The sequence below is a fragment of the Cokeromyces recurvatus genome (assembly GCF_025118155.1).
Source record: "Cokeromyces recurvatus strain NRRL 2243 chromosome Unknown BX663scaffold_9, whole genome shotgun sequence".
NCBI classification, from domain to species: Eukaryota; Fungi; Mucoromycota; class Mucoromycetes; order Mucorales; family Mucoraceae; genus Cokeromyces; species Cokeromyces recurvatus.
In genome coordinates, this window is record NW_026251395.1 from 121,361 (window position 1) to 144,098 (window position 22,738).

The 22,738-nt window shown below is 29.8% G+C and overlaps 9 protein-coding genes and 1 non-coding gene across 10 annotated transcripts; 5 read left to right on the forward strand and 5 right to left on the reverse strand.

Annotated features, from left to right (window-relative positions):
- The first annotated feature begins 309 nt into the window (after positions 1 to 309).
- On the forward strand, positions 310 to 2,061 carry BX663DRAFT_505394 (uncharacterized protein). Its single transcript, XM_051527058.1, has 5 exons — positions 310 to 433; positions 499 to 671; positions 786 to 1,009; positions 1,079 to 1,730; positions 1,784 to 2,061. Exons 1-5 carry the CDS (start codon positions 315 to 317, stop codon positions 1,795 to 1,797), a joined length of 1,182 nt encoding a protein of 393 aa, XP_051383818.1. The 5' UTR covers positions 310 to 314; the 3' UTR covers positions 1,798 to 2,061.
- A 650-nt stretch (positions 2,062 to 2,711) lies between these two features.
- BX663DRAFT_550910 (uncharacterized protein) lies at positions 2,712 to 3,594 on the reverse strand (the record flags this gene model as incomplete). The annotated part of the gene is made up of 2 exons (XM_051531248.1): positions 2,712 to 3,365; positions 3,457 to 3,594. 2 exons carry the CDS (start codon positions 3,592 to 3,594, stop codon positions 2,712 to 2,714), a joined length of 792 nt encoding a protein of 263 aa, XP_051383819.1.
- A 2,130-nt stretch (positions 3,595 to 5,724) lies between these two features.
- Positions 5,725 to 5,798, reverse strand: BX663DRAFT_t70. The gene has a single exon. It is a non-coding gene; the product is annotated as a tRNA-Ile (tRNA).
- Positions 5,799 to 9,085: 3,287 nt separating this feature from the next.
- Positions 9,086 to 10,941, forward strand: BX663DRAFT_505405 (uncharacterized protein). The gene is made up of 8 exons (XM_051527059.1): positions 9,086 to 9,150; positions 9,242 to 9,288; positions 9,345 to 9,468; positions 9,535 to 9,981; positions 10,074 to 10,154; positions 10,219 to 10,461; positions 10,515 to 10,740; positions 10,800 to 10,941. Exons 2-7 carry the CDS (start codon positions 9,273 to 9,275, stop codon positions 10,606 to 10,608), a joined length of 1,005 nt encoding a protein of 334 aa, XP_051383820.1. The 5' UTR covers positions 9,086 to 9,150; positions 9,242 to 9,272; the 3' UTR covers positions 10,609 to 10,740; positions 10,800 to 10,941.
- A 176-nt stretch (positions 10,942 to 11,117) lies between these two features.
- On the forward strand, positions 11,118 to 13,542 carry BX663DRAFT_587527 (uncharacterized protein; the record flags this gene model as incomplete). Its single annotated transcript, XM_051532253.1, has 6 exons — positions 11,118 to 11,604; positions 11,691 to 12,208; positions 12,273 to 12,895; positions 12,968 to 13,157; positions 13,224 to 13,420; positions 13,491 to 13,542. The coding sequence occupies 6 exons, from the start codon at positions 11,118 to 11,120 to the stop codon at positions 13,540 to 13,542; spliced, it is 2,067 nt and encodes a 688-aa protein (XP_051383821.1).
- A 932-nt stretch (positions 13,543 to 14,474) lies between these two features.
- On the forward strand, positions 14,475 to 17,267 carry BX663DRAFT_432485 (PGAP1-like protein-domain-containing protein; the record flags this gene model as incomplete). The annotated part of the gene is made up of 4 exons (XM_051522934.1): positions 14,475 to 14,543; positions 14,612 to 14,768; positions 14,836 to 16,946; positions 17,025 to 17,267. 4 exons carry the CDS (start codon positions 14,475 to 14,477, stop codon positions 17,265 to 17,267), a joined length of 2,580 nt encoding a protein of 859 aa, XP_051383822.1.
- A 34-nt stretch (positions 17,268 to 17,301) lies between these two features.
- Positions 17,302 to 18,070, forward strand: BX663DRAFT_505419 (uncharacterized protein). The gene is made up of 3 exons (XM_051527060.1): positions 17,302 to 17,669; positions 17,841 to 17,847; positions 18,054 to 18,070. The coding sequence occupies exon 1, from the start codon at positions 17,392 to 17,394 to the stop codon at positions 17,572 to 17,574; it is 183 nt and encodes a 60-aa protein (XP_051383823.1). The 5' UTR covers positions 17,302 to 17,391; the 3' UTR covers positions 17,575 to 17,669; positions 17,841 to 17,847; positions 18,054 to 18,070.
- BX663DRAFT_346445 (ribosomal protein L28e) lies at positions 17,430 to 18,544 on the reverse strand. Its single transcript, XM_051522160.1, has 5 exons — positions 18,441 to 18,544; positions 18,144 to 18,284; positions 17,872 to 18,048; positions 17,594 to 17,769; positions 17,430 to 17,515 (listed from the first exon to the last, which is right to left on the reverse strand). Exons 2-4 carry the CDS (start codon positions 18,282 to 18,284, stop codon positions 17,671 to 17,673), a joined length of 417 nt encoding a protein of 138 aa, XP_051383824.1. The 5' UTR covers positions 18,441 to 18,544; the 3' UTR covers positions 17,430 to 17,515; positions 17,594 to 17,670.
- Positions 18,545 to 18,649: 105 nt separating this feature from the next.
- On the reverse strand, positions 18,650 to 20,309 carry BX663DRAFT_530540 (guanine deaminase; the record flags this gene model as incomplete). Its single annotated transcript, XM_051530323.1, has 3 exons — positions 18,650 to 19,765; positions 19,828 to 19,884; positions 20,124 to 20,309. The coding sequence occupies 3 exons, from the start codon at positions 20,307 to 20,309 to the stop codon at positions 18,650 to 18,652; spliced, it is 1,359 nt and encodes a 452-aa protein (XP_051383825.1).
- Positions 20,310 to 21,526: 1,217 nt separating this feature from the next.
- Positions 21,527 to 22,580, reverse strand: BX663DRAFT_452447 (uncharacterized protein; the record flags this gene model as incomplete). The annotated part of the gene is made up of 6 exons (XM_051523781.1): positions 22,395 to 22,580; positions 22,171 to 22,305; positions 22,088 to 22,104; positions 21,872 to 21,991; positions 21,732 to 21,813; positions 21,527 to 21,664 (listed from the first exon to the last, which is right to left on the reverse strand). Coding segments are annotated over exons 2-6 (405 nt in total), but the record flags the coding sequence as incomplete, so codon positions are not given.
- Between the last annotated feature and the right edge of the window lie 158 nt (positions 22,581 to 22,738).

The following is a 22,738-nucleotide window of genomic DNA, read 5'->3' on the forward strand; positions in this document are numbered from 1 at the left end:
TAATGTGTACAGGACTGCGCAATGACTTGTAAATACATATTATATAATATAATAAATAAAGTTTTTTTTCTTTCTTTACTGTATGTCGGTAAAATAGTGAAATGGTTGTATTTGATTTCCTTTTAAGATATCTTTTTACGTGATTTTATATATAAAAATATACACATAATGTAGTACTCCGATAGCTGCAGGCCACTATCAATTTTACTTTAACCTTTAAAACACACACACATGCATATATAAGTAATCTCTTTTTTATTTATTATTATTAATTCTTTCTTTCTTTCTTCTTCTTCTTCTTTTTTTACGTATTTATGTTAATAAAACAACAAAATAAAACAAAATCATCAAATATAAATGACAATAATCAACAGCAAATATCTTCGGATATATTAGTGAATAATAGACCACTCAATGCTATAAATAATGAAAGGTATTTCCCTTTTCAAGGATAAATAGAATTGACTTGATTTAAATGGGAAAATATATATAAATTAGGACTACTGAAAGACTTAAAGACTTTGAAAAAAGAACAGCCCATAATGCCCTTGAACGTCATAAGAGAGAAGGTCTTAATTCAAAATTTCAAGAGCTTGCTCATGTTCTACCATCATTACAACAAATTCAACGTCCTAGTAAAAGTACAATTGTTGCAAAATCACTTGAATTTGGTAACGTTAAAATTATCTCCTTGTGTGTGTGTGTGGAGATAATGTTCTATTTCGCTTTTTCATTAATTTATCTTGACTGTATTTCCTTTTATATATTCATATACAAATAATAAGTTTCTAAAGCCAAAGAAAGAGAAACAGACTTTAATGATCGTATCCAAGCATTACGTAAAGAAAATGAACAGTTGATGAGACAAGCAAGTCGAGCAGAGAAGCGTATTCGAAGGCGTCTGGAACATGAAAAAGTGATGATGACTAATAATAAACAACAGGCAACAGTCTTTATGGAAAAAAGCTCTTTTGATCAAGCAAATTCTAGTTTGGAAAAACAAAAAAAAGTAAGTCTATTAAATTAAATCATATAATATGTCGTATTAAATAAAAAAAAATAACCACATTGTTTGTTAGATCATGAGGGTAGTAGTAGAACGAAAAAAGAAAAGGTTATAAAGTCTGTTATTACGTTATCATCTATGGCAAACGCTTCTTTAAAGAGAATAAGAGAGCCTACAGATGCTTTAAATGGATTAATGATAGATACAACATTACCTACATTAAAAAAGAAAAGAGGAACTAAAAAGATGGAGACATTCTCTTGTACACCGTTTTCTTCTATACAAGCTTCTTCTTCTGCTGCTGCTGCTGCTGGTAGTACGATGATAGATTTAGTAGTAAATGACATGACCCATGCAGCCTCTTATCAAGCCATGAATCAAAGCAATCTACCATCATATCATCATAGTCATTCGTCATCATTAACAGATAAGATAATTAATCATTCAGATTTACTCTATAATAGCATGAGTCTACCTTTATCATCCATTCATAACACAAAAAACACAGATGAATTAGGTAACTTCTCTGAGAGTCAACAATCTAAAGTGTCACCATCAGCCGATAATGAGCCTATTATAAACTATAATAATAATGTCAAATATATTGTAAGCTCAATCCCTGCTACAAAGACACCTATTGGTACTGGTCATCAACGACAGAACTATAACTATACGCCGACAACTTCTTCTTTTGATATATTTAACACATGTATGCAAAATCCTAGTAAGTAAAATGAAAGTATACATAATGATTAGTAATTAACCTACATGAATTAGATAATTGGCATTGAAATAACTATATAATATTATTATTTTTTATTTTTTTTTTCAGTTGAGCAAATAATACCATTCATCTTATGGCCCATCTTTAATTCATTTCTTATACCCTTTATCTATATTATACATAGGCTAATTTAATTGATGGGCGTGCCCTTCTTAAACTTTTTTTTTTTAAAAAAAAACATTATACACACATTATACATATTATATTTTAAGTTTTTATTATGTGTAAAATAATAATGATAATAATAAACAGAATAAAACAATGTGTTTTCCATGTGAATCAAAATAGTATTATTTTTTTTTATGAATATGGCTGAAGCAATACTCCTGATGAACAAGGACATATTATTAATGATTTGGAAGAAAGAAAAAAAAATGTTAATCTGTTTCCCCCCCCTCCCCCTAATAAACCTAATAATATAATTTAATATCAAGAGTTTAACAATGTAACTTGTAAATAATTGAAGAATGACTAAAGCACACATACACATTACCTATTCTCGAGCTTTGAAAAAAAAAAAAAACGTTGGTAAATTATACGAAAATAAAAGGATCTTACTTCATCAATGAATGTATTTTTTTAATTCTTTTAATTTTAATTTTAATTTAATTTAACGTAGTTAAAGTTAGTCTTTTATAGGTTTAAGAATACTTGAATTCTACCATAGTGTTTCAGTGACTATAATATTAGAGACTTTATTTATTATTCTAGTATTATACCAAAGACAATATATATTATAAATGTGTTCATTCCTAAATTATAGATATAAAATAAAAAATAAAAATAAATAAATAAAAAAAAGAGGGGGAGGAACTTGCAATTTGATATCGTAAGGACAATATCTTGCTAAATACGATTGCTGTCATTATACTAAGAGATAATTAGGTAAGAATATGATAAACGAATAAACAACAATAAAAATCAATCTGTACATGGCAAGTGTGTAAGAGCTATATTATAACTCTTTGTCCACCAGTGAACTCTGCGTATTCGTAGTAAGCAAATATCTTTATCCTGTATCCTTTTATGTTGGCTACTCTGCTGTTTATTACTAAACAAGGAATATCTTCTCTTTTCATCTTCTTCTTTTCTAATTTGATTATTAAAAAAGACTTGAATCGATATGTTCTCCATCTCTGCCAAGTCTCCAAATGTAGTAGATTTGATATAGTCTGTCAAATTATCATCAAGTCTTACATTAATATTTTCAAGTCCTAGACGACGAACATATTCAATATTATTTGAAATTTCCCTATCCAACTGCAACCAGACTTTGTTATTATCCTTTGGTAAGCTTGGGTTCGGAATGGACCACTCTAGTTCGTATATTGATTTATGTGGTAATAGCCATCTTTTAATAGCTGATGAGATGACTCTCTTGTCATGTTTGTTAGGATGATCATAAATAGGTATCTGGCGAATACACGCTGAAGATGAATTAGCATTACTAAAGTCTTTTAATGATAAAGGCTCTTCTTTATACTTTTGAGGATTTTGCAAAAAAGATGGATGTTCGACTCCCCAACTTTTTTCTTGTAATGATAACATTATTTCTTTACGTTTATCATTTCTGGACTTAATTTTATTTTATTAAAAAAGTGAGACAGAAGGAAAAAAAAATTAAAAGTAGACATTCATATAAATATTATGAATGTCTGATACTTACATTTTTGATCATATTTTGTCGATCTAATATGTTATATTGATTAAAATTGTCAAAAGTAGGAGCTATTTTTCTGTTGGGAAGCCGAGAAGGCGGAAATAAGATACGTCTTACTTTATTAACTCGTGTTGAAATGACCATTATAAAACAATATAATAAAGATAAGATAATAATTAAAGAAAAAGGAGGGCTGATAAGAGAATTTCGAGTTTATTTTAATGGTAGTTCACTATATTATATATGCGCTTTTTTTTTTTTATCTTTTGTTTGGTATGATGCAAAACACGCACTTCTTTCCACGCGGTTTTCCACAACAACGTGATGATGAAATAACTCCGATGATATTTGATTTCATACAGTATTTCAGACGATTATAGAAAATGTAAACATATAAAATACTAATTAAATATAGACTTTTTAATCAATAAAAGGCAGCTGATGGATCATATCCCCCTTCTATCATCGTTTCAACTAGTATCGCAGTGCACTGGATAGCTCACTTTCAGTTTGTCTTCAATTCCACAAACTGTTCTATTGACGTATTCAACAACATACACCGTTGAACAAGCACAAAACTTTGACTAGTCGTTTTCCTTTCCCTCTTCTCTCCCATGCTACTGCTGTTTTATTCACTCTTCTTATACGCTTTTATTTTTATTTAATTTTTCTATTTCTATGCCTAATCTTTTAACGTAATATGTTTCTAATTATAAATTGCAACCACCTCTTGAATAGACTAACTGCTCTACTTCTCTGTGACACAAGAAATGAAGATGAAAACAAGAGAAAACTTCTTCCATTGTTTGTGCAAGTTGCAGGGGGTGGGGGAATTGGTCGTAGTACTTTACGTAGCCCTACATGTAAAAATTATATCTTTTCAAAGTAAGAAGTTTTGTTAAAAAACCAGGGTTTTGGTTATATGTCTTTTATTAGAAAGATACCTAATAATAGCTGCGTCTATGAAAAAAAAAAATACAGTATGGAGCTCATATCTTCAAGTAGAAGCATTTATTAAATTTTGTTTGGAGTTCAACTATTCGTAAATTATTATATGCTTTTCTTTTAGCAAACAGAATAATATGTGTTTAGACAGGTCCCTTCTACAAACACAGGTTTTCCTCTACTTGTAGAAGGAATTTAGATTATTATAGGTATTATACATTATATCTTATTAGTGTTTTATATTCGCATAAAATCTACGTTTATTTTTTTTTCTAAATTACACTCTATTTCATCCACAAAAAAAATATCTATAATCTTCTGAATTTGAAGTTCAAATACTGTAAATTGTAATAACAGCAATAAGCTTTTTTTTTTAATGCATTATGAATCTTGACCAAAAAAAAAAAAAAAAAAAAAAAAAAAAAAAAAAAAAAAAGTATTATTTGTTTTTCTTTCTCGTCTCCTCCTTTTTTTTACATCTTTGACTAATCACTTTTAACCAATTCATATCTCTAGTAATAATATGAATGAACGTATCAGGAAATGCAAAATAAAGGCGTATTTCAGAATGTTTAATTACTTTTTAAAATATATAAAAATAAGAGTTGAGAATACAGCTGTTGTCTATCAATGAACCATATAAAGCAGTAATACTGTCTATTATTAATAGTCAAAGATAGATTAATATCGTTTAGAAAATAGCTATACTAAGTAGCCATAGATAACAAAGCAAGTACTAGATATTAATTGTTTTATTAACTACAGCATGCATTTAATTATCTGTTTGAAAAAAAAAACCAACGTATTGTTTAGATAACATTATAGATTTATAGTCTTATATTTTCATTATTGAATATTACTTTTTTTTTTTTTTTTTTTTTTTTTTTTTTATTTCTATTAATTTAAAAGATACATATCTGTGGTTTTATATTTAATAAAATTAACGTCAAAAGAAGATATCCATTTTGTCAACAAATAAAATATGTATAAATAAACAATTTGTAATAATAACAGTTGTTCATCTCATACTTTGCTACAGCAGATACATAGAACTTAATTAAAATTATTTATAAATCTTTCTTCAAATTATTATTTCATAATTTAATATTATATTTACTTATATAACAAGCATATTATCTTGAGATTGGCTAAGAGATATTTCTTACGTAGTTGATAATTGCAATCTCGCTAAAGCATATCCAATAGATCGATGTTCTATTCATCCTAAGGTTTAATTGCCTATTAAACCTCTATCTTCAAACTCTTGAATTCATAGAAAAAAAAAAAATTACTAAGGACACTACACATAAATCAAAATAAAAAAATAAATGCTCATTACAGGGGTCGAACCTGTGACCTTGGCGTTATTAGCACCACGCTCTAACCAACTGAGCTAAACGAGCTGTTGCTTGATTGACAAGTGGTATAAAAATATAAAATTTGCACACAAAAAATTTAATCAACAATCACGTGATATACCGGACTTGTCCGGCAATTCAATTTGTTTTATTTTAATTTACCCTTCTTTAATATTTCCTTTTATATAATATCATTTTTTATTTAAGTATCATTTTTTAATATAAGGGAATAAAATCAAGCTTTGACTTTGCTAAAAATTTTTATTAAGTTGTTTAATTGTAATTTGATTAATTGAACTGAAACGACAATACAGAAGATTGTCAATTAAATATAGAAACAGTAACAGAAAGAAATATCAATACATTAACGACGATATAAAGAACAAAAGGCAATATTCAACTTACATTTATACCTTTGTCTCAGTATAAAAGTAACTAGAAGAAACATCAGCTTCACAACAAAAAAAAATAAAAGAAAAGGATTCTACTGTTAAGCACCACGAACATATCATGATTTTCAAGCTAATAATTAAATTTTGAAAACATTTGGAAAAATTTTGGAAAACCGCAACCAATAAAAACGCTCAAAAATTATGACGTAATCTTTTTGTTGATTTTCATTCAACCTTATCATAATCAAAGAAATAATAAAATGAACTTGTTTTTTTTGATGTTATGATTTCTGTTGTTTTATGATGAATCATGCAAAAAAAAAAAAAGAAAAAAATACTAATTTTAGCAAATAATATTATACAATGGACTATAATAAGGCTGAATCAATGTTGTATCTCAAATATCTAATTTAGATTGGTTATTGCCATATTCTTTGGATCAAACTGTGATGACATGACTTATTATATAATAAAAAATAAATGAAACTTAAAAGTAAAAAGAGAAAGCAGATAAAGGGAAAGTGTAACTTAAGACTATTCAAATTCAATGTAAAAGGAGTAAGAATAAAAAAAAAAGGAAATTTAAAAAAGTTAAGGATCCTTTTGTGTCTTTATAACTGCTTGTATTTTGAAATAAAGAAATAAAAATAGCTATTAAAGAATATGAGTCATGAAACAATTTTAGTACTCAAATATACATCTTGCTGATTCAAGATACTGATCTATGGATTGTTGTGATTTGGGCAAGTTAATAGAGTAAAAAGAAAAAATAAAGACAATATAAAATACTTTGAAACTTTTTGTATCCTACTATTAGGTAAAAGTGTTATGTGAAGTTGAGTACAACATTATTCAATACAATATGTCAAGTATTAATATTTTTGAGAATGATGATAAAAATGAAACAAGGATATAAAATGTATAATTATATAGTATGAGCTGATATTGGTTCATGGAAGAGTAATCATATACATATATATCTTATGCTTGACTTGTAACTCATATCTTCGGATCATAAGAAGAACAGCTTAATTCAAGTTATTCTTATAAATAATTTCATTATATTAAACTTACATTCAGCAGATCGAATGTTCCTAGAATTAATATGTACATAATTTATTATGATTATCCAATCGAGCTAAGTTGTAGGTTATAGCTTTCTGATATCTTTTATGTTTTTATTTTCTTTGATCAAAGACGACCTGTAGTTTCCTCTATCGAAGTTACAAAAGTAAATATTTTAGAAATAATATTATGACTTATAGTTGACATATCAAGATGATTGAACATCAACAAGTTTTATATTATATAAAAGATGTTATCCATAGTATGATACAATGTTCTTATTTGATATTTAGGTCTATAATCCATCTTTCTTTATGTAATTCATTTATTATACTATCACTTACGTTGATATTGAGGACTTATTTTATTACACTTTTGTCTTATTTTATGTGAATATTAAAGAATCAAACTACTCTAATTCCTAGTTTATATCAAGTCTTTTTTATTCAGTCTGATGCAGAGAATAAGTAAACCAAGTTGCAAATTTGATTAATCTATTGATATATAATTAGTGATACTCGGCGATTTAAGCTTTGAAAAAATTGGTTTTTTATCTCTATTAATTTACTTGGAAGTTATTTATTATTCATTTTAACTTGAAAAAGCTCTAACTAAATCTTTAGTACAAATGAAAAAAGAAAGAGGATAATTTCGTCTAAAAGGAAATAGGTAAAATTATATAAATATTGATTATTAGTTTACGGAATTCTGATACTGTAGTATATTGATAACACAAAGGACAGCACATTTCACAAACAAACAATGGTTAATTCATCTTATCTGGATAATTAAGAATACTTCACTAATATTTTTCATTTAACAATGATTGCTAAAAAGAGGAGAATCAGTATGTTTTATTACAATCACATAGACTTTTACTGCGTAAATCTAACATGAAAAAAAAATTAAGCAGAGAGAACACACAAAAACACGTAACTGAAGAGAGAAAAAAATACAAAGGAAGCAAAAGAGTTACCAATATTACGTTTGATGTTTACAGATTTAGTTCTGATGATAGCTTTTAAGAATCTATTGTTAGATAGGCTACATATAGGGGATAAAGCAAGTCTGTTCTTACCTAAAGAAACTCCACTGTTTTAAGTAGTCTTCCTGTCACATTCACTTATATTGCTGTTATTTCTATCTCTATCAATATTTCTAAGACACCAGTTTTTGCCAGTGCTATTAACAAGACCTCTGTTAGAGAAACAAGCCCAAACAATACTATCATAGTACATTAATGCGTCATAGTAATAAAGACAATAGTGAAAAGTAATTAAAAACCAGCATATATAATAATTTGATATATGCTGGTAAATATTACAAACAAAATCGTTACTCATACCTTTGTGTTAACCAAGTACACTTTTGTAAACCAGTTGGCCGTAAATAATAAATTTGATTTAAAAAAAATTCGTCAACAAGAAATTGTTTTGTTGAAGTAGTGGAAATAAAATTGTAGAGTCATGACCTTACAGTGATATTGAACCCTCAAACGGTTTGATAAACTTGAGGAAAACAGTTGAATGGCCAGATCTCTTTAACAAAAATTAGTCTCCAAAACCAGCAGCAAGAAATGAAAAGATGGTAGCAACAATAACATTAATAAAAAAATTTTCTACCCAAATTTAAAAATTCCTACTTTCTACTTTCCGGTCAGAATATCGCTTGCCCACATAATGCACCATCATAGGTAAGTACTAGGATTTTTTTTTTTTTTTTTTTTTTTTTTTTTAAAAGCCTTTAAAATAGGTACTAACATTCTCTATTTATAATTTCCTAATCACGTTCGGTGTAAGTAACACTGCAAATGTATTTTATTAGTTATTCTTTCTTGTTCGAAAGAATTTTTTTTTTCTTCAGATGTTGTCTCCCCTTAAACCAGTTTTATCTCCTTTATCTGTTTATACTTAACATCAACTTTTGTTTCTGAATAAAATGTAAATATTATTATTGTTTAAACGCGCTACACGCTAGAACACGTCACGTTAAAAAATAAATCCATTTATTTTCTTTTTTATTTTTTTAAAGAAAATCCGCGTTATATTCGTTCATTTCTTACATGTCTGATTTAGAAGGCATAGTGGAATAAATTAAGATAAAAGTTAAATAACTAATAGTATACTGTGTTTAGATTCAGAATTCTTTAAAGAGCTTGAAAACGAAATTAAAAAAGAAGAAGAAAGTGTTGTAATTGAAGAATCAAATAAAAAAAGAGTTGAAATCGATGTCGATCGTCATTCTGGATTGAGACTAAAGTAAATTGTTATTCATGCCTATTATTATTAGTTTCGTATTTTAATTGTCAATTTACTTGACTGTAGGAGAAGACTTGTTTCTAAAGCTAAATGCGATAAAGGCTTACAGAATGTTAAGTATATACCCTTAAAAGATGTCGAAGCACATACAAGGTTATATTATTCTATTCGTATTGGAATAAAGCCTTCTCCACATTGGTCAACAATTGGAATAATAGATAGATGCTTCCCTCAATCCGATTTCTGTGTGACTCGTCTTACTGATATGCGTGGCAATTATGTAAATCTTTACATTACAGGTAAAGCTTATGTGCAATTTCAGAATGAAATCGGAATAGGCTCTATACTTGCTATCAAGAGACCGTTTTTATTGAAACCAACAGAGACCTATTATTCGATTGGATTGCATGTAAAACAATTACAACAAATATGGGTAATTGGTCAAAGTTTAGATTTAGTACAATGCAATGCTTATATTAATGAAAACAAAAGATGCAGTGAATGGACAGACATGTAAGTTTCATAACACTAACATTGACCTCGATATTACTTATGTACAGACTATTTTTTTTTTTTTTTTTTTTTTTTTTTTTTTTTTTTTTTAGACGTAATGGCGAATATTGTGATACGCATTTAGATCGTTTATTTAGATATTCAAAAAATAATCGAATGGAATTAGCCTCAGGGTTAGGATATAAATATGTGCATATTTGTGGCATGAATAGGATAATTTAACAATCGTATACATAGTGATAGCGGATTTGAAATTCGCTGGGCATCGCAAAAAAGACAAAATAACGGATCATTAATTTATGAATCGAAAAAACAAAAATCTAGTCCATATTCAAAAACAACTACGAATAACTTAAGTTTAAAAATGAAAGAGGCGTATTTTTTAGAAGGAAAAGGACTTGTTTCAATCGACGGAACTTTTATTAAGAAGAAAATAATACCAAATCCAGAAATAATGGCAGCTGAAAAGTCAGAATTAATGTAAGTTGCATTAACAAATTGTTAGGTACATAATAAATTGACTTTCTGTGCAGAGAGTTTTTGAAAAACAGAAATGATACAGGTGCTGAAATGATTCGAAAAATAAAAGGAATTATACCAGAAACGCCAAGTAAAAATAACGATTAAAATATTATTATAATATAGACACAATTTTCTAACTTTAGAAATTTACTTTTAGAAAACGTACTCTCTAAAGACGCCTTAAATAAAATAGGTAACTCTAAACAAATTTTAAGTGAAGAAGAAGAATTAGCAAAGGTATGTTAAAAATACAACTGGTAACTGAAACTATACTTATGAACCTTATAACGTCATAGAAACGATCGTTTGACGCTTTACTTAGAGCAAATGCCAATAACGATGATGATGATGATAGTTCTACACTTAAAAAACCTCGTTATGTATACCTCTAGTCCATAAATTAATTTTTTAATAAACCATGTCAACATTCCCTTTAAATATTTATTTTGATTCAATTTTCTTTTCTTTTCTTTTCCATTTCTCTTTCATATTTTTTTATTTTTTTTTTTTAATAACTATTTGAAAATAGAATTAAAAAACGTAAGTTGTGCTTTTGAAGTAATTTATATTTAACTTTGAATAATTTACCTTTTTTTTTTTTTTTTTCTTAAAGAATGCTTTTAAAAATCTTTAAAAAATCTTTACGTAAAAAACCTCTACAAGTGGGAATTGATCAATCTCTTAATTTTGAAGCTAAAAATGAAGTCGTATCAAGTGTTGACAAAGCCATTTTTGAACCTGCTTTTGCCCTTAAGCAAGTACAGCAAGGAAGTATTGAAATGTTGCTTATGTTTCTTTTCATTAAGCGATTAATGAAGTGTACTGGAACTTCAAGAAGCCGAAAGATTAATTTTTTGAAGAAGCTTGCTAAATTGTTCATTCTCTCGTCAAAGAAAACGACTATTATCAAGCCAGCTGAAAAAACTCCTGATGTTACGGACAATTCGCTTAATATGTCTCTTTCAACTATCTCTTTGGCTCATTCTCATGATGAATCTACATTAGTTCAGGCTGTAGTAAATGATGATGACAAAGCTGAAGCCTCTTTTGATGCCTCTAAATCCGAAGAATTTATGAATCAACCGGACGTATCAAATAAAGGTTATTATTACATTCTTCAATTTTATTTTATTTTTATTTTTTTTTTTTAAAAAAAAAACCTAATATACATATATATATATTTATAGAACTTATTACTTCCATTAATGATGCAATCATGGTATCCTTCCCTGAAAATCATATTACTGCTGGCCATAATACTGATGCCTGTGAAATGGAATTCAACATTGAGCCAAATGTTTGTACTGCATTAATGTCATCAAGTAGTGACTCTTTATCTGGTAATGATTTACCTACACCCGTCAATTCTAGTTCCGAATTATCTTCTATGTTTGCAGAAGAATGCATGAATAGCCCTGTATGTGATTATAAGGCTCTTTTTAATAATATTAAGTTCAAAGCTCCCAGAAAGAAGCATCAAGGAATCAAGAAGATGTTTGGCAAGTTTGGCAAGACCTTGAAAAATATGGTCAAAAAAAACAAAAGAACAGCCTGTATCAAGCTTCCTACTTATGACGATTTGATTGCTGTATCTACAGAAAATGACAATTTTGTTGCTGTATCTACAGAAGATGACAATTTTATTGCTGTATCTACAGAAAATGGCAATGACAACCATTCATTGGTATCATTTCAAGAAGCTTCGGTATGTGCATAAAATTATATTTCAAAAACGAAAATAAACCTACTAACAAAATAAATAAATATAGTTTGAAGAAAAACAAGCTAGCTTAATCTTTAGTGAAAGTTGTATGTCTGAAGAAACTAATGCTTCAGAAGAATCTTGGGACTTGTACCGAGAATGTAACTACCGTAAAGATCCAACCTATCCTGCCCTTATAGATCATTATCGGGAATGTCTTGGCTTTTATATGGACTCGGTTGGCTCACAAGAATATGCTAAAATCTTTAAAGATATAAATGAAGAAGCATTAAACTTTCAAGAAGAGCTTAAAAACAAACTTGAACTTATGGATGGCTCTAGAACTGTCGATGTGCCATATTGTTGCGACCTTGAAGACCAACTTTTAATTAATTCCTTGAGGTTTAGAAGATACCCTCCACCCAAATCTTTAAAAAGCCCTGTAGCAACAAAACCTTACTTGATCCTTAATAACCAACAGTTTACTCAAGACGCCCAAACAAATGCTGAGGAAGTTATAGAGAGAGAACAATTGATCAAAGAGTCTAATACTATCGATATTAATGACATAGTTAGCTACAGAACTAATGTTTCAATTTTGTCAAGTATTACTGACTTCGATATCAAATGGCAAGAACAGTTTAAAAGAGAAATGAACAACAAAGAATCCATTGATGAGATAATTAAAAGGTAAAAATATTTAGCATTATAGTATCGAATATGTATTCTTATATATATATATGTATATTTTTAATTATACAGTATCTCTTTGGCGCTTTATAATATTATAAAGTACAACCATGAGTGGAATGAACTTAATAGTAATCCAGTATACGGAAGTCATAATATGGAAATTTCTTCCAATTCCCCAAATTACGATATCTTCACTCCAATTACTCAACCAGAAGATATATTTCATCAATTCAAATCTATTTATGATTGTTGCGATGAGGTATTTAATAATTTATTACTGCTGTTATTTATGTAGTATACTAATATATATATTTTGAACATATAGTTTAATGTAGAGCATTCAATAATAAGCTACATTTATATCACAAGAATGTTGAATTTATCCAATCAAAAGCTTAACGACTTTAATTGGAAAAACATAGTTGCTGTTGCAATGTTATCATCTTTAAAGTTTTGGGATGATTCGTCTATGTACACTGCTGATTTTGTAGGCATTTTTAATAATATAGACATGGAAAGAATGTAAGTTTGATGAAAATGAATATTATAACTCAAGCTAAATCTAATAAACATATATAAAGTATTAATTTAGAAAGAACATTCATAACCGATCTGAAGTACAGCTTTTCTATCAAATGCATTGAATTTGCCAAGGCATATTTCAATTTGAAAAATATTCTTTAAAATACAAAAATTTTGTTCACAAAAAAAACCAAAAAAAACCATCGGAAAAAAAATAGAAAATTCGTTAAAAAAATAAAATAAAAATTAGTTCCTTAAAACATTTTAAAATTGATTATTCGCAGGAAATAATCTCGATTTTTTTTTATTCGCCTCGGGCAATACAGTATAAAATCTTATAAAAAATTAATCGTATAAGTATTTACCAAGTCAAAGTAAGCGTAATTTAAGACATACAAATATAATTCAATCATATAAATACATATTTTGAAAGTATAAAAGCTTAGAAATACATTAATCTACTTTTAAATCAATTAAACTAGAATACATGTACACATTTCTTTGCAATCAACGCTGATAATTTGTATGTTTTGTAAAAATAACTTGTCAATAGCCCTTATATTTCAAATGTATTGAAAATTTTATCTTTTAATACCAATTAGGGTCATTTAAAATAAACTTTCTCTTACACATTATAATAATCAGGAACAGTTTTTTTTATTTTATTTTTTTTTCCGATTTTTGAAACATAGGTGGTTTTTTTTTTTTTTTTTTTTTTTTTTTATGAATGATACCATTTCAGCACAATTCATTGAAAAAAGACATACCCCTCTTAAAAATTGATCAAACTAATGTCCATTATACTATAAATAAAGTCATGTCATCGCCAGACTCAACACCGCCTTCTTCTCCAACTAGTCAGATTCTCCACTTACCACAACGTTACAAATTAAACCATTTGGCTCGTTCATTACTACTCAGTATTATTTTATTTTCATTAACATCACTATACATCATGTGGGATTCCTTTCAACATCATCAACGTGATGTTTCAGGCTGCAAAATTAGTTATATGCGACCAAAGTACATTAAACAAACTGACTTTGACAGTGAGATGACTCGATTTGCCGGAAAATATGGACTCTATCTTTATAGAGAAAAAGGTGTAGACCTCTTTGATCAAGTAAACAGTTTAATCTATCTATCTATCTATATATATAAACAGTAAGCCTTAACACTTTTGTTTTATAGCCAACAGGTGTGCCAGTTTTATTCATTCCTGGTCATGCAGGAAGTTATAAACAGGTGCGATCAATAGCTGCTGAATCTGCATTTTATTATTATCGTAATTATGCTAATGATCCGGAGAAATGGCAACAAGGAGCTCGTAGTTTGGACTTCTTTACAGGTATAAATAATCTTAACGCAACTTTTTTTTTTCTTCTTCTAAAATAAAAATATTCCTATTTTGTTAGTTGATTTTCATGAAGAGTTTTCAGCATTACATGGACAGTCTCTTCTTGAACAAGCAGAGTATTTAAATGACGCTATCGATTATATTCTTAAACTTTATTCACGTAATAATATTGAAGATGGACAACGACCCGACCCTACCTCTGTCATTATCATTGGTCATTCAATGGGTGGTATTGTAGCACGTACTATGTTTACTATGGACAATTATCAGCATGGCACCATCAATACCATTCTCACTATGTCAACCCCTCATATGTTACCACCAGCACCCTTTGACTGGAAAATTTCACAACTTTACGATGATATTAATCAATTTTGGCAATCAGGGTTCATTAGTACAAATACCACTGAGCATCGTAAAACGAACAGACACTACCAACCATTACCTGCTCATATATCATTAAGAGACATTTCAATTGTTTCTATGGCAGGTGGTACATTGGATAATACAGTTTGTAGTGATTCAACAAATTTGGGGTCGATTGTGCCAGCCACACATGGATTTACCGTCTTTTCAACTGCCGTACCTGATGTCTGGACAGCTGCTGATCATGTCTCCATCCTCACCTGTAATCAACTTGTCAAAGTAGTTGCTAAAACACTTATAGATCTTGTTGATGTACGTCGTGGGTCTCAAACAAAGTCCCTTGAGGAACGTATGACGATTATGCGAAGAGCTTTCTTAACAGGCCTTGAAGATCGTTCAGGCAATATTCAGCTAGGAAATCTTACCTTTTATCAAACTAATTCCCCTACAGTAACTTTTTTAAAGCCCGGAGAAAGATGGGTAATTAAACAACAACAATTAGCTACACCCAGCATAGTTTTTTTGCCCACAGTGGCCAATGCAGACGCATTCGCCATTTTGTCAGATGATAATGATGGGAGTCGATTTGAACTGATGCTATGTTCAGAAGTTGAAAGAATAAACAGTAGTCCAACTGTTGCATGTCGATCGATTCAGTCGATTATTGTTCCTGTACCAGCGTCTGTTCAGAATATCCAGTATCCATTTTCAGGAGAACACTTTAGCTTTGCCAGTCTTGAGTTTCAGGAGATGGGAACCTTTAGTTGGTTGGCTGTAAGAGATCGAGGACATGGGAAGGGTACATTTTTGATTGTTGAACCATTTATGAGAGCTGTGAATCATCAAACAATTCGACAATCCATGCTATCCATTGCCCTAGAAGGCGTACATGCTAAGATGGGACCTGCCCTTTTTACATCCATACGTATACCTTCTATCGAGAGTCCCATTTTAGCTTATCACCTCAAGGTCTCCAGAAATTGTCAACATCAAAAGCAACAACTATTTTCACCTTTTTTAAGACAATCCATCTCAACTATGCATGAATCTAAATTTTATGTCAATTTAGCAAATAATCCTGAAGCAGAAACAGATCTTTCAATTCATGGTCGTACCGCATTTACGTCCTTGGTTAGTAGTGGCTCGGAAAAGGGACTTTCATTACAAGTCTGGATGGATCCTACTTGCCCTGATCCACTAGAACTTGACTTATATATTGACTGGTATGGAAGCTTGGGTCGTCTAGGTTTCCGAAATGGTATTATGCTTGCTACCTTTTCCTATATTGTTGTCATGTTGGTGTTTGCGACTCAAATCAAATGCTACAATGATACGGGTATTTATCCACATTTTGGACAGGGTCTAGCATTTTGTTTCAAGAGGACATTCCCTTTCGTCATGCTCTGTTTAGCCATCTGTAGTATTTTACAGGTTTGTGCACCCCAACTTTTACTACCATGGGAAGATATTTTAAATGGTAATACAGATAGCTTCTTTTGGTGGATTCCCTTAGTAGGTATTCTGCTTAGTATAGGCATCGTCAGTCTTCTTTGGCTGTTTATTGAATGTTCCGTTCGTCTAATGAGTTGTCTTTTCGAACAATCCATCTGGACCAATATTTCGGTGAGTGTCCGTTTTCAACGCAAAGAAAGCGAACAAGAACAACTTCAGCGAAGATTTATAATCACACTCATCTTATTTTTATTGGTGGCTACCTTTATTCCTTATCAATTTGTATTTGTTGTTGCTTTCCTTGTTCAAATCGTGACATGTATACGTGCATTTTTAAAAACAAAGGCATCGGTAAAGTACTTGAAATAATAACAATTTCTTTTCTTTTTTTTAACTTCTTTTTTTTTATATATACATATACGTTTATAGTTTAATCGAACAGGGTTAAAAAAATCGAATCGATATAATTATATGATCTCGATTTTACTTTTATTTTTTACATTATTACCCTTCAATCTACCTATTTTATTGGTTTGGATACGTAATATTTCTGTACATTGGTTTGTGCCATTCTCTTCAGATCACAGTGTAATGGCAATAGCCCCCTTCATCATTTATGTTGAAATTCTGACAAGTCAGAAAAGGATGCTTCCAAGACAAAAGAACAGGTAAGAGAGGGAAAATTAAAACAAAACAAAACAAAACAAAACAAAACAAAACAAAACAAAATACTAATTTTTGCTGAATCATTTAAACTTATTCATGTAGATTTTGGAGACTGGTCACTTATGCTATCATGTATTATATTGTAATTTATGCATTTTTGTACGGCATTAAATATACGCATTGGATTTACTTTTTATCAAATAATCTTGTCTTCTGGTTCTTGTTGCTCCATTTTCGTCACTCACATTATGGATCTTTGTCGTATCGATATATTATAGATCATCTTTTAATTGTGAATAAGAAACATTCATAACGTTAGACGTTTTACTTACATACTAATTACTATACTTAATAAAAAACAATAGAATTTATTTTTTTTCTTTCCTTTTTTTAAAAAAAAAAAAAAAACTTAGTTCTTTTGAGCACGGAGACCCTTAGATTCTTTCTTGGCACGAACTTTCTTGGGTTGTTGAGAAGAAATGATAGCAGAGGCACGAGCAACAGCAGCCTATAAACAAACAAACACACACACACACACATGCCCCATTAATATATTTCTAAATATCTCTTTCAAGAAAGAAAAAAAAAGATTTTTTTCCTGTCAACTTACAGCACGAAGGTCAGGTCTGTAGTGGCTACGAGCAATCAAGTTGGCAACAGACTTGGCAGTTTGACGACGGGTCTTGGCAATAACAACAGAGTTAACAGACTTGGCAGGAGAGTTTTCCTTCTTGGCCTTGCGAGTGGTGACACGGATACCACGAGCAACAGGAAGAATGGAGACGTTCTTTAAAAAAAGAAAAAAAAAAGTCAATAAACAGACAAAAAAATCGAACTGTTTCCTATCATCTCTTTTTCTTTTTCTCTTCCTCTTTATTTTACCTTGTAGTTGGCAAGACCAGAGTATTTGAAAGAGTTAATGTTCTTCAAGTTGGAAGGTTCGGAAGAGAATTGAACACCTTGACGCTTAACAAGGAAAGAATTGTTGTTCTTGATGATAGCCCAAACCAAATCAGCACTCATCTATTTTTATTTCCCCCCAGAAAAAAAAAATAAATATGTATATGTACACACAATTAATTACAATTTCGCATTTTCGATGAATTTCCTTTTTTTTTTTTTTTTTTTTTTCTTTCTTTCTTAATTTCCAGTGTTTGAAATATTGAATATTAAACTTACGTTAAATTATTTGACGTTGAAAAACGGAAAAAAAGAGGAAGGAAAAAAAATAAAAAAATTTTAAAGTTGCTACTTTGCTTCAGTAGGTGTCAAAGGGAAAAAAAAAAAAAAAATACAGTCATGATTTCATTGGCTTATAGTAGGTGGCTTAGCCGACCTTTTATTATTACCAGCAGATCATAATAATCAATATGTATACACATATATAATTAATAACTATCTTTGTCGGCACCAGCAATACGTTTACCCTGAACATAAACATGCTTCAAATTCTCACTACTTCCATTAAATAAAAACTTTTGTACTTTTTGTAATATCGTTTCACCACCCATCAAGTCCACAGATCCACCTTCTAAATCAACCCAAAGGGCATCAAAGGCCTTACCCACCTGGAAGTTTCCAATCGTCTCTTCTAAGCCTAATACACGAGCACCACCCATTGTAGCTAAATAAAGTAATTCAGCAGGACTCAATGGTGCATAATCCTTATTGCCATCTCGATCACGGGCCAAAATTTTACATGTCTTGGAGGCAAAGAAACTAGATCTGATAGCATCCAACATAGAAGGCTGGAAACCACCTGCGACGTCTGTACCCAAACCCAACTTGTCAACACCTCGTTCTAACATCCTTCGAACATCACAAATACCGCTGTGTAAGGAAAAGTTAGAGTTAGCGCAATGAGAGATACCGACTCTCTTACGAATCAAGAGATCGATTTCATCATCTGTCATATGAACACAGTGAGCCATATAACTACGTTCAGTTAACAAACCATGATCATCATAAACAGAGGTATAATCCTTAGAATCCTTAAAGAGGGAACAGGTAAAAGAGATTTCGTCGGGATTTTCGCAAAGATGTGATTGAATAGGTACCTGATAACGATCAGCGAGTTCTCCCAAGGCATTCAAAAGCTTTGAACTACAGGTGATTGCAAAACGAGGGGTAATGACAGGCGTAACAAGTCCCTGTTGTGCTTGAACATATTGAATAAATGCTTCAGTATCCCTTATACTATCCTCTGTTTTTTCAATATAATAGTCGGGTGCATTTTGATCCATGTTGACTTTACCAACATAGGCTCGTTGACCGAGTTGATGCAAGATATCAACAAGACGTTTACAGCTCTCAACATGAATCGTGGCGAACCAACTGCAGGTTGTGGTACCGTTCTTGATAAAACGACGGACAACGGCTTCATAGGCGCGTGCAGCATGATCTGTATCCTTAAAATCGGATTCACAAGGAAAGACATAGGTATCAAGCCATTCAAGGAGCTGAAGATCCATACCTGACCCTGCAAACATGTATTGTGGTGCATGCTAAAGACAAAAAAAAAAAAAAATTAGTGAGAGAATTTTATATAAATATATGAATTATTTACAGCATGTGTATCAACAAATCCAGGTATAAGGAACTGTTCAGGACCTAACTTGTGAATCTTGAAAAATAAAAAAAAAAAAAAAAATAAAAATAAAAATAAAAATAAAAATAAAAATAAAAATAAAAATAAAAATAAAAATAAAAATAAAAATAAAAATAAAAATAAAAATAAAAATAAAAATAAAAATAAAAATAAAAATAAAAATAAAAATAAAAATAAAAATAAAAATAAAAATAAAAATAAATAAATAAATAAGCAGAAATAAAAAAAAAAAAAAAAATAAGATAAACTTTTACCTTGGCATTCTCTCCCCAAGATTGATGAGAAAATAAAAAGTCTTCAAAATCGTTTACATTTCTTTCAAGATGAACAATTGTACCCTTTTTATTGTCAATTACAAGGACTCCTTGAGAGATGATGTCTAATTCAGACAAAGAAAGTGAATGGACAAATGTTCCATAATAAATAACGTAATCTGACATGATCTCTGTTAAAAAAGATGAATGGAATCAAAAGTTTCATAATTATAATGATAAAATGGTAAATCTACTTATTTTATTGGTCAAGTTTGTTACACACAATTTTTCATGAAAACCGTAAATTAGTTTTCTAGAAATAAAAGCTTCAAATCTTTTATTTTAGTAATAAAATCCATGTTAATTATGTTTATACAGCAGCAATGTACAGTAATTTTCTTGTTAACTTTTTTTTTTCTTTTCTTTTTTTTTCTTAGAGTAAAAGATCATCAAAAGCAGAAGAAGTGGAAGTATTGGGATGAGGTTTCGATGTCGTTGTTTCAGTTGAATCACTCTTATTATTGGCCCAATTATTCCAACTAGCCTGTACACTATTGTTCTTTAAAGTATTCATAGAAGGTCCAGTCTTGGCTTGCGTATTTGTAGTATTTTTACCTAAAGAATCAAGAGATACGAAATTAGAAGCTTGAGCCCATATGCCCATATTAATGACATCAGTCTTTGTTTCTTTCTTATCGTTTATTGCTGGAGTTGGAGTAGAGGGAGTAGCGGAACCAAGTAGATCAGATGATTTTTGTGAATTAACAGTCGTTGTAGTAATAGGTGTTGTATTTAATAAATCAAATAAATCATGTTGTTGTTTATTTTCTACTGAATATTGGAAATCAGTAAACTCGTCATCAATAATATTAGACGATTCCTTATTTTCTTCTTCTTTAACTACACCGCCACATGTAAATTCACCCCAGTCGTCGTCATCATCATCTTCTTCTTCTCCTTCCTTGTCACTTTTATTTTCATTTTCAATTCTTTCTTCTTCTTCTTCTTCTTCTTCCTCGTCATACCGACTTGATTGATGAGGATAAGGTGTCTCCTCTCCAAAACTCAAAGCATCTCCATTAAAGCTAATACCTCCTCCACTTGAAGAGCCAAAGAAAGAGTCACTACCAAATCCTACATAACGATTACTACCATTTACACCACCACCACCAAGTCTACTAAATCCACTTAGTGAAGAGGAAGAAGAGCCCATAAAGTTACCGCCTTCTTCAGATCCAACACCAACATATTTGGTTCGATTCTTTTTCGCTATCTTTCTCTCTGTTCTAATCTTTTCAGTGTTGCTTAATAATTCAATAATTTCTTTAGCTCTATTTCGAACTTTACAAGCAAAACATATTAACACACACACACACAAGTCTAACTTTAATTGTCGCCTTACTGTTAATTCCTTCATCTTTTCCTTTATCATCAATATAATAAAAATTACGTAGAATCTTGATCATAGAAACATGAGAGCGAGCATCATCAACAACACGTTCTGAGCCATTTTTGATAAGGTATTCTAAAAGAACCAGTGCCTAAGTAATAAATATACAAGTTAAATCCATGCATATAAATAAATAAATGTATGAATGTATGTATTACCTTGTAAATTTGTCTCCATTGTTTAGATTCTTTTTCGGTAAATCTTCTATAAATTGTTGGCATAATTTCATTAAAGTATTGACTTAAAATAGGTATAAATTTTAGTCACTATTTCATACACACTATTATCATTACTTTACTAATTATAGGTGCCTTGTGCAATTTCTTGCATAAGTGTACTGGAAGCACCCCAGGGATCATTACTAGTTGCCTCATGAACCTTGGTTTCCATTTCTGTATAATTCAACACTACACTTTTCCTATATTAAACAAGTCCAGTTAATTGCTTGTTCTATTTCTTTTCATTTCTCTCTTTTTCTCTCTTTTTTTTTTTTTTTTTTTTTTTTCTCATTTACAATTTATTCACCACATCCTATACATATGAACGATAAGGGTTAATCTTCATCTCAACTAAAGTGTTGCTCAGTGACTTTTTTACCTTAACTTCCCAAACGTCAGGAATTTGAAAATTAGGTATAGAATTCATAATTGCTTATTTTATGGAAAAGAGTGGAAAACAATCTATTCCATAGTTCTTTTACTTTAAATTCAGATGCTTTTCTTCAGTTATCGTCTAATTAAAATTCAGACAATTGGATTAGAGACATTTATTCTAGGTTTTTTTATTTTTTTTTTTTTTTGACAAAAATCCCTCAACAGTACTTAACATGAGAATTACATATTGAGTTTTGATATCTTCATTTTAGACTTTAAATAATGAAAACATTATAGAGAGATATCTCCTTATTACTAAATACTTTATCAAAATATAGAAATATGTCTGTATTAATTTAGCTTCTTCAATAACATATAATAATTCTAGATGCATGGCAAGCTGAATTATATAATTATTATTCCGAGCCGGATTTTTTTTTTTTTTTTTTTTTTGGCTTCATATAAAAAAGTAATTTTAATGATATGTCTTGTTTGTTCCTTTCACATCCATTTAAATTAAAATATGGCAAGTATTTATGTTGATCCATCCATCCATCCAACCAACTAATCTA